Source organism: Paramisgurnus dabryanus, chromosome 3 (genome assembly GCF_030506205.2).
Source record: "Paramisgurnus dabryanus chromosome 3, PD_genome_1.1, whole genome shotgun sequence".
In the NCBI taxonomy this organism is placed as follows: domain Eukaryota; kingdom Metazoa; phylum Chordata; class Actinopteri; order Cypriniformes; family Cobitidae; genus Paramisgurnus; species Paramisgurnus dabryanus.
Genome location: NC_133339.1, coordinates 10,745,738 through 10,759,421, shown reverse-complemented (window position 1 = coordinate 10,759,421; position 13,684 = coordinate 10,745,738). Strand labels below are relative to the sequence as shown.

The 13,684-nt window shown below is 34.1% G+C and overlaps 1 protein-coding gene across 1 annotated transcript; it reads right to left on the bottom strand.

The window, feature by feature from the left end:
* Nucleotides 1-6,011: 6,011 nt before the first annotated feature.
* LOC135768418 (uncharacterized) lies at nt 6,012-12,366 on the bottom strand. The gene is made up of 3 exons (XM_065277650.1): nt 11,974-12,366; nt 7,780-8,171; nt 6,012-7,582 (listed from the first exon to the last, which is right to left on the bottom strand). The coding sequence occupies exons 1-2, from the start codon at nt 12,293-12,295 to the stop codon at nt 7,786-7,788; spliced, it is 708 nt and encodes a 235-aa protein (XP_065133722.1). The 5' UTR covers nt 12,296-12,366; the 3' UTR covers nt 6,012-7,582; nt 7,780-7,785.
* Nucleotides 12,367-13,684: the final 1,318 nt, after the last annotated feature.

Here is a 13,684-nt window from a genome sequence, read left to right as displayed (position 1 = left end):
ATATATATATATATATATATATATATATATATATATATATGTATATATATATTAAATAATATGATTATATAATATTATTATTAATGTTGATGATGATAATTATAACAACAAGAATATATTGTTAGCATTTGAAATATACATTTTTTTCTGAGAGTAATGATATAAATATTTACATTATAATTTATGAACGTAATTAAACATCACCATTATATTCGTACAGTAACCACTGGAGGGAGGCATTGAGCTGCGGAGTTTTATTTTTTTAGGAAAGCAGGTGTAGTGAGTCCCATTGAAATAAAATGACAATCAAAACAAATGTTTACTTTAATCTGTCATACTACACCAGTGACCCTCTTACATATGACCAAATAAGGCTGCAAACAGTCTAATGCAGATTGTGTGGTTTTGTGTTTACTTTCCTACATAATTGTATGTGGTTTAAAATATCAAATAAATCATACATGGTTCCACTTTCAGCTTTACATAAAATATATTCTGAACAATACTACAATGCATTGTTTCATTGATCAAAAGAATGAAAATCAAACGATACAAGTCATCAATATTTTATTTCATTTTCCCCCCAAAAGAGAAATATCACTTACATAAAAGTGTATTTTGTCACCGTAAGCGGTATGCTAAGATGGCCTCATAACTAATAGACATGCACTAAAAGCCACAAAACTCCCAACAGAGGGAATTATCATGACCATATTAGGCTATTATATTAGTTTGCTCATTAATTATGCTGATAATTTGAAATACAAGACTTATACAAGCTCATATTATCACTTTAGGGCCAGCATCTCTCTCTCTTTCTCAGACACACACACACACATACGCACACGCTTCATTGTGGGATTGACAGTATCCTCCAAAGTACGCACAATCTCATGAGTTATTAAAATATGGAGTAGAAAGATCAATATTCAGCACTCCAGAAAGCTCACAGATAATTACATTGGAAAGCTCTTACTGAAACCATTTAGGAAACCCACTGTAATAACCCTACTGGAAGACTGCGAGCTATAGCATCCCAGTTCAGCAGAAGTGGATTTCGTCCGCCTTCACAAAAAAAAAAATGCATTTCAAATCCTACATTCGGGGGAAAAACAATTACAGTAAATGTTTTTTGTAAAACTGAAATTCACTGTCCAGTATATTTACAGTAAAATGCAATATAGGACGACAAACATTTCAGTCGATGGCATTTTAGGATCCATTACCTGATAAATAATCATCAATTTATATCAGTAAACCCACAATAGTACTTTTAATCAATTAATCAAGGTTAATAAATGCTGCTGCAAATATACAATGATATAAATATATATGAGTATTACTGCATACATGCCTATAGGTGTCAGTAATAATCACTATAAATGTCTATAATATTTTTGTTGTTGTCCGAGTGTGTTTCTGTTGCCTTTGACATAATTAAAAATCTACAATCTAATCTATATTTAACATTTAATGTTTCATTTATAATAATTTTTAGGGCTGTCAAATGATTAATCGTGATTAATCGCATACAAAATAAAAGTTTGTGTTGGCATAATATGTGTGTGTGTAATTAATACATGTAAGAAAAAATAATTTATATATATACATAATGATTACACACAGCGCACAAACACATATTATGCAAACACAAACATATATTTTGTATGTGATTAATCGCGATTAATCGTTTGACAGCCCTAATAGTTTTCCCTTCATTATCCATGTTTTCAGTGGTTTCTTTCTTGAGTCATTCACGTCAACTTTCTTCTTCCTGGTTGACCTCATCTTTCATGTCTATCAATGTAATTTCCTGTCTATCAGCCTCCAACAGGAAGTTAAATATTGGTGCTATCTACTGCGTTTCTTTTTTCAGAAGAATTTATAAAATATCTTGGATTAGGAATGATTTAGACAAGGTGTTCTCATTATTCCTTTCAAACCAAATGTTAGTGCAGACTGACATTCACATCTCAATAACAAATATTTGTGACATCATGCCACGTAAAAAATCCAGAATCGCATGCACACACAGGGTGGATCTCCCAGAATTCAGACATGTCACGTGGAGTTTCCAGTTGGTCTGGTTTAGTTTGTAGACAGTTGTCGTCCATAACACAAGAGAAAGAAACTCAACTGAGAAACTGAACAGTAACTTTAATTGTAATAAACTGTGATATATCTAAAATAATTGCAGCATAATTTCCACAAAATCCTTCACATTCAGCATTGACAAAATTGCTTAATTAGTTATGATAATAACATTAAAAAAATTGGTTTATTCCCAGGGTTACACATGAGAAGACAAAAAAAAATAAAAATAAAAACTTTTGGCAAAGGCAAAATAATGTAAACCAACAATTAAAATAATCAGCGCTCAGTAAAGTGCAACAGTTGTAATAAGAGTCAATTTTCAAGCTTAACATAACCTGAGGTTTTCGGTGCTGTCCATGAGGTCCATGTATAGATCTTCCAAAAAGTGTCTGGTGCTACACACATACATGCTAAAAACCTATTTAAGAAACAATCAATCAGGCAAAAATGAGCAAGACAACATAAATGTGTCCACATCAAACTCTCACAAGGCTTTTCCATCCGATTCTTCATCATTTGTTATTGTGTCCACTTCCACATTACCCAGTGCTCAAAAGTGTCCAAACTCTCAAACTGAGTCATGCTGGACTGAAAAAGCAACTTAAGGTGCAAATTTGCAATTTTCCAAGACCGGCTCCATGATCCATGACCGAGTGACACGTCACCCCTGCAGGCCATGCAGTCCTTTGGAAGTCGATGAGCAATTCATGGAGCGTCTTCAGCTTCCTTTAGCTCCATAATTGAGTCCTCCAGTTGATCTTCAAGTTAGTGCTTACTTGGGCAGGAGCTGCTCATAGGGAATCGTGAGGTTTCCCAAGTACCAAAAGAGCCAAAACACCAAACTGAGAAAGATGATGATAGGCCCAGTTAGGACGAACATGTCCCAATATTGTAATGGTGCGCATAGTCCCACAAGGAAGATGAGTAGTCCAGCTACATCGAACAGAATAGCCAAAAAGAGAAAGAGGAAACAGCGTCCAATTTTTTCTTTGCAGTCCATCTCTGGTGAAGAGAGCGAGGCGATGGACGTGGCACCGGCTGACGAAGTAAAGTACGAATGACAGGAACCTTCCTTCCACCCTTCTCATAAGCAGTTCACCTACATTCTTTCTAGAAAATATGAAAGAGCGACAGGTATGCAACCAACAAAACAAGTTCAACTGCTTGCAAATGCCAACTGAAATGGTCAATGTGTTTTTTTTTCTTCTTTTTGTCTGCCGGCCGTAACAGATGACTCACCAGAAAAACTATTGTGTGGGAGAAACAGGTTCAGTTATGACATTTGAACCTGGGAGCGAGATGCTTTATCTGAATGGTTCAGGCGTAGTGAGCATGCTTTGTTTAACTTGTTTTCAAAATTACGCAATAATCTAAAGAGGTATATTAGTTAAAAAAACATAAGCGTGCTGTAACACAACACAAACTAATGATGACACAATCTGAAACAATAATAATCTGAATTAAATGTGAGAGGGTGTTGCCCTGCGGTTGCTGAGATATTCAGAAAGGATTGAACTCATTGTTGTTAGGTTGTTCTGGGATTATGGATATGAATCTCTAAATATGATTTGCGTCTCTCTTTTAAAGCAAGTCTTGACTGTTTTATTATCCACCAGGCCAAACGTAAACAAACAAAAAAATATTTTGGTTATTTTTAACTGTTAAGCTGTTAAGGTAAATTAACCCTGAAAATGTTTGTTTGACCTGACAATGTATTGGTTAAATTACAAATGTTGGATTGAAAATAACACCCTGATTAGGGATGCATAACGATTAATCGCGATTAATCTATAGCAGAATAAAAGTTTTTGTTTACATCACATATATGTGTTTGTAAACTGTGTATAATAATTACGTATATATAAATTTGCATACATGCATGCACTGAAAAAAACAAATTATTCATTCAATTTACTAAATTTTATAAGGTAAGTGGTTGCAATTAATTTATTTAAGCTACATTAAAAAAAAGGATTAATAAAATAAAATAAAATAAAAAACTTTTGTTTAAATGTAGCTTAAATAAATTGATTGCAACCACTTACCTTAAAACATTGAGTAAATTGAATGAATCATTTTTTTTCAGTGTGTATAATTGTAAGAAAAAAAATATATTTAGTATTTAAGTATATATATATATGATACATAAATATACCAATGTATATACACATGTAAACTTTGCTTAAATATATACATGCATGTGTGTGCATTTATCTGTACAAAGTTATTATACACAGTTAACACACATACATGACGTAAACAAAAACTTTTATTCTGCTATAGATTAATCGCAATTAATTGTTATGCATCCCAAACCCTGATCTCATGGAAATTTCTATGTATTTTTTAAGTTGACTAATTCGAACAAAAAATATAATTATTTGAAAAACAATAATGAAACCCCGCCCCTAACCCCAATGTCACAGGAGCGTACGAATTAGCTGCCTCATAAACTACCTATGAATTTACGAGATTGTGTTGAAAACACCCCATCATTTTATCAAGTGCATATGAACACTTTTTTAAAGAAAATCAATAGCACAGCTGTCACAAACAGAGCAGGATGATTTACATATTAAGCCAAAGCCTCATAGTTAAAGGTGCAGTGTGTAACTTTTTAGAAAGATTATCAGTGCTGTATAAAGACCTTACATAATAAACTGTATTATTTTATTACCTTAGAATGAGACGTTTTTATCTACATACACCGCCGGTCCCCTAATATGGAAGTCCCGTCATGTTTCTACAGTAGCCCTAAACGGACAAATGCCATATAGACGGTTTCATCGGACGCACGTGCGGTCACGCGATTGCGCGTCTGGTCAGAACTTTACTTCCGGTTTCTGTTTGTTTATTGGTCTGACTAGTTGCTAAACTGAACTCTTAAACAAATACCTCGTCGAAAGATAACAAATGTTTTGGTTTCCTAGGTAATCTATGTGTTGTTTATTTTGCTTGTTATATAAATAAACTACTTTAAAAGGACTTTGTTATTATTAATTCTTAGCGGAGTTTACCGGAAGTAACGTGATGACCACGAAAGCTGCTTGTTTACGTTGTTACTGTTGAAACCGTCTATAGAGCGTGTTTTGTCACTGCTTTGTCTCAAACAATGACTTGTTTGTCCTGTGGCGGCTACCATAGCTTCTCTATGCATTTTGTAGCTTCTCTACACATTTTGTAGCTTCTCCACGCATTTTGTAGCTTCTCTACGCATTTTGTAGCTTCTCTACGCATTTTGTAGCTTTTCTACGCATTTTGTAGCTTCTCCACGCATTTTGTAGCTTCTCCACGCATTTTGTAGCTTCTCTACGCATTTTGTAGCTTCTCTACGCATTTTGTAGCTTCTCTACGCAGTTTAGCGGCATCTCACCACTAGATGCCACAAAAAATCTACAGAGTAGACCTTTAAATACCAAATGCGTCAAACTATTATAGTAACGGTTGCCTTACTCTGCTTTCACACCGCCACCGCCGAGAGCGTCAATAAAAGCTCTGGCTGCCCTACTAACCATGCTATAGAAAAGCTGTAGTGGATGCTCTGACGTTCGAATGCATTGGTGAATGCAACAGACTTGCGTTCTTGGGGAAATCGGTCTTGCTAGGGCGACCTTGGAAGAACGAACTCAGAAGGTCGCGAGAACACAGAACGCACCTGTGAGAATTGGGATGTGTGCGATCTTCCTGTTGGTCACCTGACCTCGGCCATTGTTTTTCCGCAATGACTTCTGGGGTGTAAAGCGATTTCAGCTTGCAAGTGTGCACTCGATGCATCCTCGATATCAAGAACTCATCCGGGTATTTTCATGCGTCCTCTGTACTTGCGTTCTTGAGAACTGTAATTGAAATTCGATGGTTAATGATGACGTTTAGCAAGGACACAAGGACCCAAGATCGCTGAAGAACGCATTTTGAGAAACAGCATTCTCTGGAATCCTCTCAAGCGGATGTTTCCTCCTTCTGATTGGTTGCCGCTGAACCGCGTCATAGCTCATTACCATAAAGTTGAGCTGATTTCAACTCTCCTTGACGCTCACACCGTACATGACTTTCGGTCACTTTGACGCTCTCGCCGTTGGCGGTGTGAAAGCACAGTTAGCATACAAATCTAGTCATAACTTGTGCTGCATTTACTAAAAACAAATACAGACTTTTGGGTGTAATGTGGTTTAATTTTGTGTGAAACTTTACAAACACAACATTAAACGTATGGCTGTATTTCTACATTGTACTTCATCGGCATTGTTCGAATCTTACAAGCTCACACAGTGAATGAGACACATTTAATGTGATTGATATGTCAGGATTATAACACACATGCCACTCACTACCCAAAATATAATCTCTAAAAAAATATATTTACAGTAAACATCTTGAAATATCCCTGATTTGACACCATATAGCTTATTATCTCATATACTCCTATGCCACAACCCACTTCATTACAACATTTCCCAGATAAGTGAGCGCATGCATTTTACTCTCTGGACAGTTCAATGAAATTCATGTTTTTCTAAAAAAATAAAAAACGTTTTAAAGGTTTTAAAATATATGTGATTTTACCGTTGCAAGGAATTTTGGGTCCATCTGGACTAAAACGGCTCTGAGCGTTGGTCTAAAATGGTCACACGACTTTTGGCACAAATAAACCTGATTGGAATAAATGGCTTAACAATTTAAATAACAATAGAGGCACATATTTTTACAGATTGCCTTTCTGCCTGAAGTATTATCTGTATTGTTTGGTGAAGTACAGTATTATATTTCCATCTTTGTTTCAAGATGGGCCACAAAGGTCACACCCACATTAAAGCACATAAGTTAGTGATCAGACTAACTTGCGTGTTTGCTGTCGGACAGGTCGGGCAACTCTTTACCTGCGGCCCATGACGACAGCTTGAAGTAAAGCTTAGCTAACAGATGAAATGACTTTACTCTTTCCCGAGGAGTTTGCATGCGCGCATTCACTTTGACTGGGAAATAAATTCCTACACTGCTTGAGTTCATAAATAAACTTTACAAATGAGACTGTGCAACACTGCAAACAATCCTGTATAAGCTCAGCGTTTCTGTCCTACTTTCACGTACAAACATCCATGAAAAGATATTTGTACAGGAAAACAAGAGAAAAATACCAAAAATGATATTTACAGTGAAAAGCAAGGACCTGAGTATTATTTTAAATAATGAAACTGTAAACTGTGTGAACCACACACACATACATACGCATACACATAAATAGTCAACGAGCGATATATTGACAAGGTCAATTCTTGTGCCAATATTTGGCTAGTTTGAGTATTAATATTGATATCAACATGAGTCATTAAAAACATAATGATCAGTCGACCATTGCACAAATCTTAAACAAACAAATATGAGTAGTTACATTACAGATAGAGAGGTTGGATTGTGTGTATTAACTCATAACTAATCTGCAGTTAACTTCTTAAGGTTTTCTGCTTCTGAATGTTTTTGTTTTCGTGATCTGAAAAAAGAAGAGAAGTTGTTTTTTTAACATTGGCCTTCATTCACTAATGTGATGATTTACAAAAGAAGTGTTTAAGACTGACAGAGACGTTTCTTCTGCCTGAGGCTCAATATGTTTATATACAATTTATACATATATATTTATGTAGTAAACACACCTGGATTTCCTTTTACTTAAACTTAAATTCACCTCACCTGCTGTCACAGTAAAGTGTCACAGTTTTCAGGTTGTTCTTCAGGTTTCTGATCAGTGTCTTTGATCGTGGCTGATTCTGTCTCTTCATAGCCTTCATTCTGATAACAGGTGAAGTCGGTATCGCCTGGCTTTTTCTCCTGAGATTCATCTGATTTAGATTCCTGATCATCAGCCGTCTTCTCATCTTTAGACGAATCGTCACCTTTGCTCACGCTCGACTCCTCATCTTCATATGCTTTATTCTGATAGCACATGAACTCTTCTGTAGTGTCTTTGGATAGTTCGTCGCATGAGATTGTATCCGTGTCTGGATCCTTCTGTCCCGGGAAATAGCTGGACTTACCAAACGTTACATTTCGAAGAGTGGAGGCTTTACCTGCCGGTTTCCCACCTGTGCACACGGAGAGTATTACGTTTATATACTGTAAATTTTTTATAAACAGACAGTAGATAACACACTTACATAAACACATACATAACTCATGATTTATATATATATATATATATATATATATATATATATATATATATATATATATATATATATGTATATATATATATATGTATATATATATATATATATATATATATATATGTATATATATGTATATATATATATATATGTATATATATATATATATATATATAAATGTAAGGAATAATGTATATGCAGCTAAAGGGCCTATTTCACAATAACAACCTGCTTGCCTGTACATTATCCTGCTTATTACACGGCTATTTACCTAATAAGTAAGGTAAGGAACATTAAATATTGATTTAAAATATTTTATTTGCTATTTTTTAACAAATACAGACCTTCCGCAAGGAAAATACTTTTACTTTCAGTTTTAAGATAAGACAAGGCTTTTAAATGTCACAAACACACTATTTGGTTTAATCATTTGTAAATATAATGTCATATATGTTATTAAAAGACATGTTTATATTTATTTTTTGTGTAATATTAAACTGTACCTGTCAAAATTATTTGCAGTATCCAGGTTACTGTGTGTTATTAGTTTTGAATGGTAGTTAGCTGAAAAGAACGAATCTTGGAATGTCGCGACTGGCCAATCAGAATCAAGCATTTTAGAGATCCATGTAATAACTTAAGTGTTTATATATACAGCCAAAAGTTTGGACACACTTGACTAAAATGTTAACTATGATCTTAAAAATCATTTAAGATGAAGGTGTATGGTTAAATGCTTAAAATTACTTTTGTAGACAAAAAAAAACATGCCAAACAGATAAAGTTTTGTTATTAGAAAGTTACATTTTATTTTTAAATATTATATTTGAAATAGATGACTTACAGTGAATATTGAAGAAAAAGCAGCCAATAAGAGCCCAGATTAAATATGAACTCCTTCTATACTCTTTAAAATTCATCCTAAATTGAAAATGTAAGAAGCTTCTAAAAAAACTGACACGCATACGGTTCAACAATTTCTAGGCAAAGGGTGACTGCACTTCCAATAATAATATATAACAGAGTTTTGGTTTATTTTGGATCCTTTTAGTCACCAACATAATTTTTCTTCCTATATATACATGTATAATCTTTTTTTTTTTAAAGAACATGTTTCAATATATTTTAGAATTTGTTTATAAATATATATATATATATTCAATTTTTTTTGCCATTTTTAAAATATATTTTTTAAAGCATTTAAAAGTATTTAGCCCTCCATATATTCCAATCCAAGAAAAAAAAAATTATTCACAAGGAAGAAAAACTTTGTTTATTGGACAAACAGTGGTAGCCGGTGACTTCTCTTCCAAGGGGCGTGAATAAAAAAAATGTTTGTTGTGTCATGTGAACCTATGTGCATCCATGTGTCATGTCAACACGAATCAAACGGGTTTGTGATAAATAAAGACGCTCACATTTACAAGACACTAACTTAGATGATAAAATGCACAGCTTACTGTAAATACACTTTAAAATCACTTGGGAAGAAAGCTTCGCATTGTGCGCCTTCGAAAAAAGTCACTGGCCATCACGGAGGATTTTCTTTTTCTGGGTGGATCATCAAGACTATTGGTCCTCCTAGTTGTCAATCAGGAGTGTTGCGCAATTGTGTTTTTTAAAAAAGTGGAAAAGGCGGTTCTTTTTTAAATTTCGAGAAAATCCTCCACTACACCTTTAACACTAAAATCTTATTACACATGAAATTAAGCGAGTATCTGGCAAACGTGAACGTCTCTTTTATCATAAACCCCTTTAAAGTGTCTGCAGCAGGCACTTATTTTGACATGACGTGTGATGCATATAAGTTCACTTGAAACGCCGAACACATATTTTGAAATGACAAACCACACAGCACACACATGACGGGCTACATACATTTTGTGACGAGCTTCGCATTGTGCACTTTCTTAAAAAGTCACTGGCTAAAAATAAAACGTTTAAAATGTATTTTGTACTTTTTTAAAAAACATTTTTGGTGAGAGAATTTTTTTATTTTTTTGCTGTATGGGAATATATACCATTAGTTGTTTAAAGAAATATTGTGTTTTTAACTAGTTATAGTTTACTAACATTAAGTTGTTACACTAAAATAATTAGTGCTAAATAGCACTAAAAGCTCATAATCATATAGGATCCATTTAAGTGCTATATATGAGGAACCTACCGGGGGAGATATAGCACCACTATAGCACCAGATATGGTTCTATATAGCACAATATGGTTCTACAAAGGTGCTACACAGGTACTGCATATTTAGCACCATTTGTTTTTAGAGTGTAGAAATTAAATGAGATGTCTGCATGATAAGATTGTAAATGTTTAAAAAACAATGATGCTTTGCTGCATCATAAGATGAGTATAAAAAAGACTTAAGTTTCAGTTAGGTTCTTAGGACAAACAAAGGCCAACAACCCCACACATAGCTGATAAAATGCACAGCTTACTGTAAATACACTTTAAAATCACTTGGGAAGAAATCGTCCAAATGCATATGCAAATAATAGGTTCTTCAAATTAGGGAGTTGGTTTCTGGTTTGTTTGCATGTTTTTTTTTTAAGAACCAGAAAAGAAGGAGATCTTTGTTGTTCTGCATTGAAACGAGACTGCTGAACCCATTTTGGTTAGAAATGAAACCTTTATATTTACAATGGAAGGTCTCCATAAGCAACATATGTATGTGCTTACACAGGAAAAATACATTAAAATATTGCTCTTATATAAAGTCATCTTTAGAAATAGGTGACATTTCAGCTTTTGACCCCCATCACTTATAAAGTTTTTTTCTCCTTTTTTATAGAAATAAAGGATATTGTCTACACCAGGGGTCTCCAACCTTACTGTGAGCATGGACTACCACAATAGATAAAACAAAGCTTTTTGATATAGTCTACTCAAAACTTTTTTGTTTTACTTGGTGATTTTATTTTATTTAACTTGTTGATATGTTTTATCATTGTTTAAAATGTTTACATACATACAAGAAACTAAGCTAATATAAAAAATATGTAATAAAAAAATATTAAAATTAAGGCTGAATGTGTTTGGCAGGCAACTCACAGACTCCGTGCGGGCATCATGTTGGAGACCACTGGTCTACACTGTACAAAGTGATGATCTACAGTTGTGAAGTATTTCAACCTGTCCTCAAAAGTAAACAACTTACTTTTGTTTGTGTAGCAAATTTACATATTTAGATGGGTTCAGCCATAAATGCTAGCTAATAAACTTTATACATTTAAACACACTGATAAAATATATAGATTAAATGCAATGCATTGATTAAAAGCTTTTGTTGAATACACAACATTGTAAAATGTTAACGTTAGGGTATTATTTTATGCACAAACTCAATGTATTAGGCTACCAATAAGTACCACTAATATTTAAGTTGAATAAAAACAAGCACCAAAGTGACTTTATGAACACTATAATCAAACGTTTCGACTTGTGTTTCTTATAATATTAAAAACACTGTGACACAAAAGCTTTTTTTAGTTGAATCAAATGATTTTCAAGGCATAAACTGTACTAAAGTGTGAATGTATTGAGTATTTATTAATACTATACCCTCTATAATATATGCATGCAGGGATGTTCCTCAGATATTGTGCGTGTATGTGTGTGTGTGTGTGTGTGTCACCTACTGTATGCTAGTGCTTAGGTTTTCTCCTGGTGTGTTTGGGAGACTCTCTTGTGTTGTTTATCGTGTGTGTCTCACCTGAGTCGTTGTTCTGCTGTGCTTTAGAGAGTCTCTCCGTCAGTTTCCTCGCCAGATTTTTAACGCTATGCGCCGCGCTGGATCTCCGCTCCAAACTCTCCTCTTTCACCCGGATATTCCCGATATACCACATCAACCAGAAGCCCAGACTGGCGAACAGGATCAGCGCGCCGCTGTGGATGAGAAAATCCCCGTAAAACACACCGCGCTTGCGGGCGTCGCCGAAGATGCCGAACAAAAGCAGGATCAGACCCGTGATGTCGAAAACTATCGCCATGATGAATAGCGGCAAGCAGCCGCCGATGTACGGGAGCTGATTCATCACCGGAGGACAGGGATGCTGCAGCTGGCACGCGAATAGCGGAGAAACTGCGATGCGCGCACAGGTGAGGCTCACCTGCGCGAGACCGCCCGCGGTGACGTCACCACCCTCAACAGTGGGGCTGTGTCCTCATTTGATAACCGGCTTACTACACAGTGTACACTCTGTACAGCGTTAAAAACGGTAGTTTGTGGAAAAGTCCTTATGTGACCTCTTAGCATTTTAGATTTAGTGCTCACATGTCATTGGAAATAATGATTTTTTTAAATTGTATTATGATTTATGTGTCATTCATCATCTATCCCCACTTCAACAAAGTGCTGTAGTATACTTTGTGGTTATTATGGTAAACTGTAGTAAAAATGAGATAGTGTATAATAAAGAATACCACAGTAAATACAGTTTATCAAAGCACAATAGTTTATACTACACAATACTATAATATAAATTAACAAAGGGTAGTTATTACATAATATACTATACCGTATACTACACTTTACTATAGTGTACTATAATAAATGCTAAAGTATACTACAGTATTTACTACAGTTGATCAAATCACTATGGTGAATACTACACAACACATTAGTTATTAGGCTACATAATATATACAGAGTATACTACAATGTACTGCAGTGTACTATAGTGAATACTAAAGTATACTACAGTGTTTACTACAGTTTATCAAATCACTATAGTTTATTCTACACAACACTATAATATAAATTACAAAGTGTAGTTTTTACATAATATACTATACAGTATACTACACTTTACTATAGTGTACTAGAGTAAATGCTAAAGTACTCTACAGTGTTTACTACAGTTTATCAAAGCACTATAGTAAAATGCTAAAGTAAACTACAGTGTTAACTGCAGTTTTTCAAAGCACTATAGTTAATAGTACACAACACTATGGTACACCTTAACAAAACTTTGTTATTACGATAATATACCACAGTACAGTAACACAGTATATACTACTGCAGTGTACTATAGTAAATACTAAAGTATACTACAGTATTTATTACAGTTTATCAAATATTACTGGGCTGTAATTAATACTACACAACACTATAGTACACATTAACAAAACTTTGTTATTACTATAATATACAGAGTATAATACAATTTGTTGCAGTTTACTATAGTAAGTGCTAAAATATACTACATTATTTACTACAGTTTATCAAATCACAATAGTTAATACTACACAACACTATAGTACACATTAACAAAGTGTAATTATTACATAATATACTATACAGTATACACTACAATTTACTCAGTTTACTATAGTAAATGCTAAAGTAAACTACAGTGTTTACTGCAGTTTATCAAATCACAATAGTTAATACTACACAACACTATAGTACACCTTAACAAAAC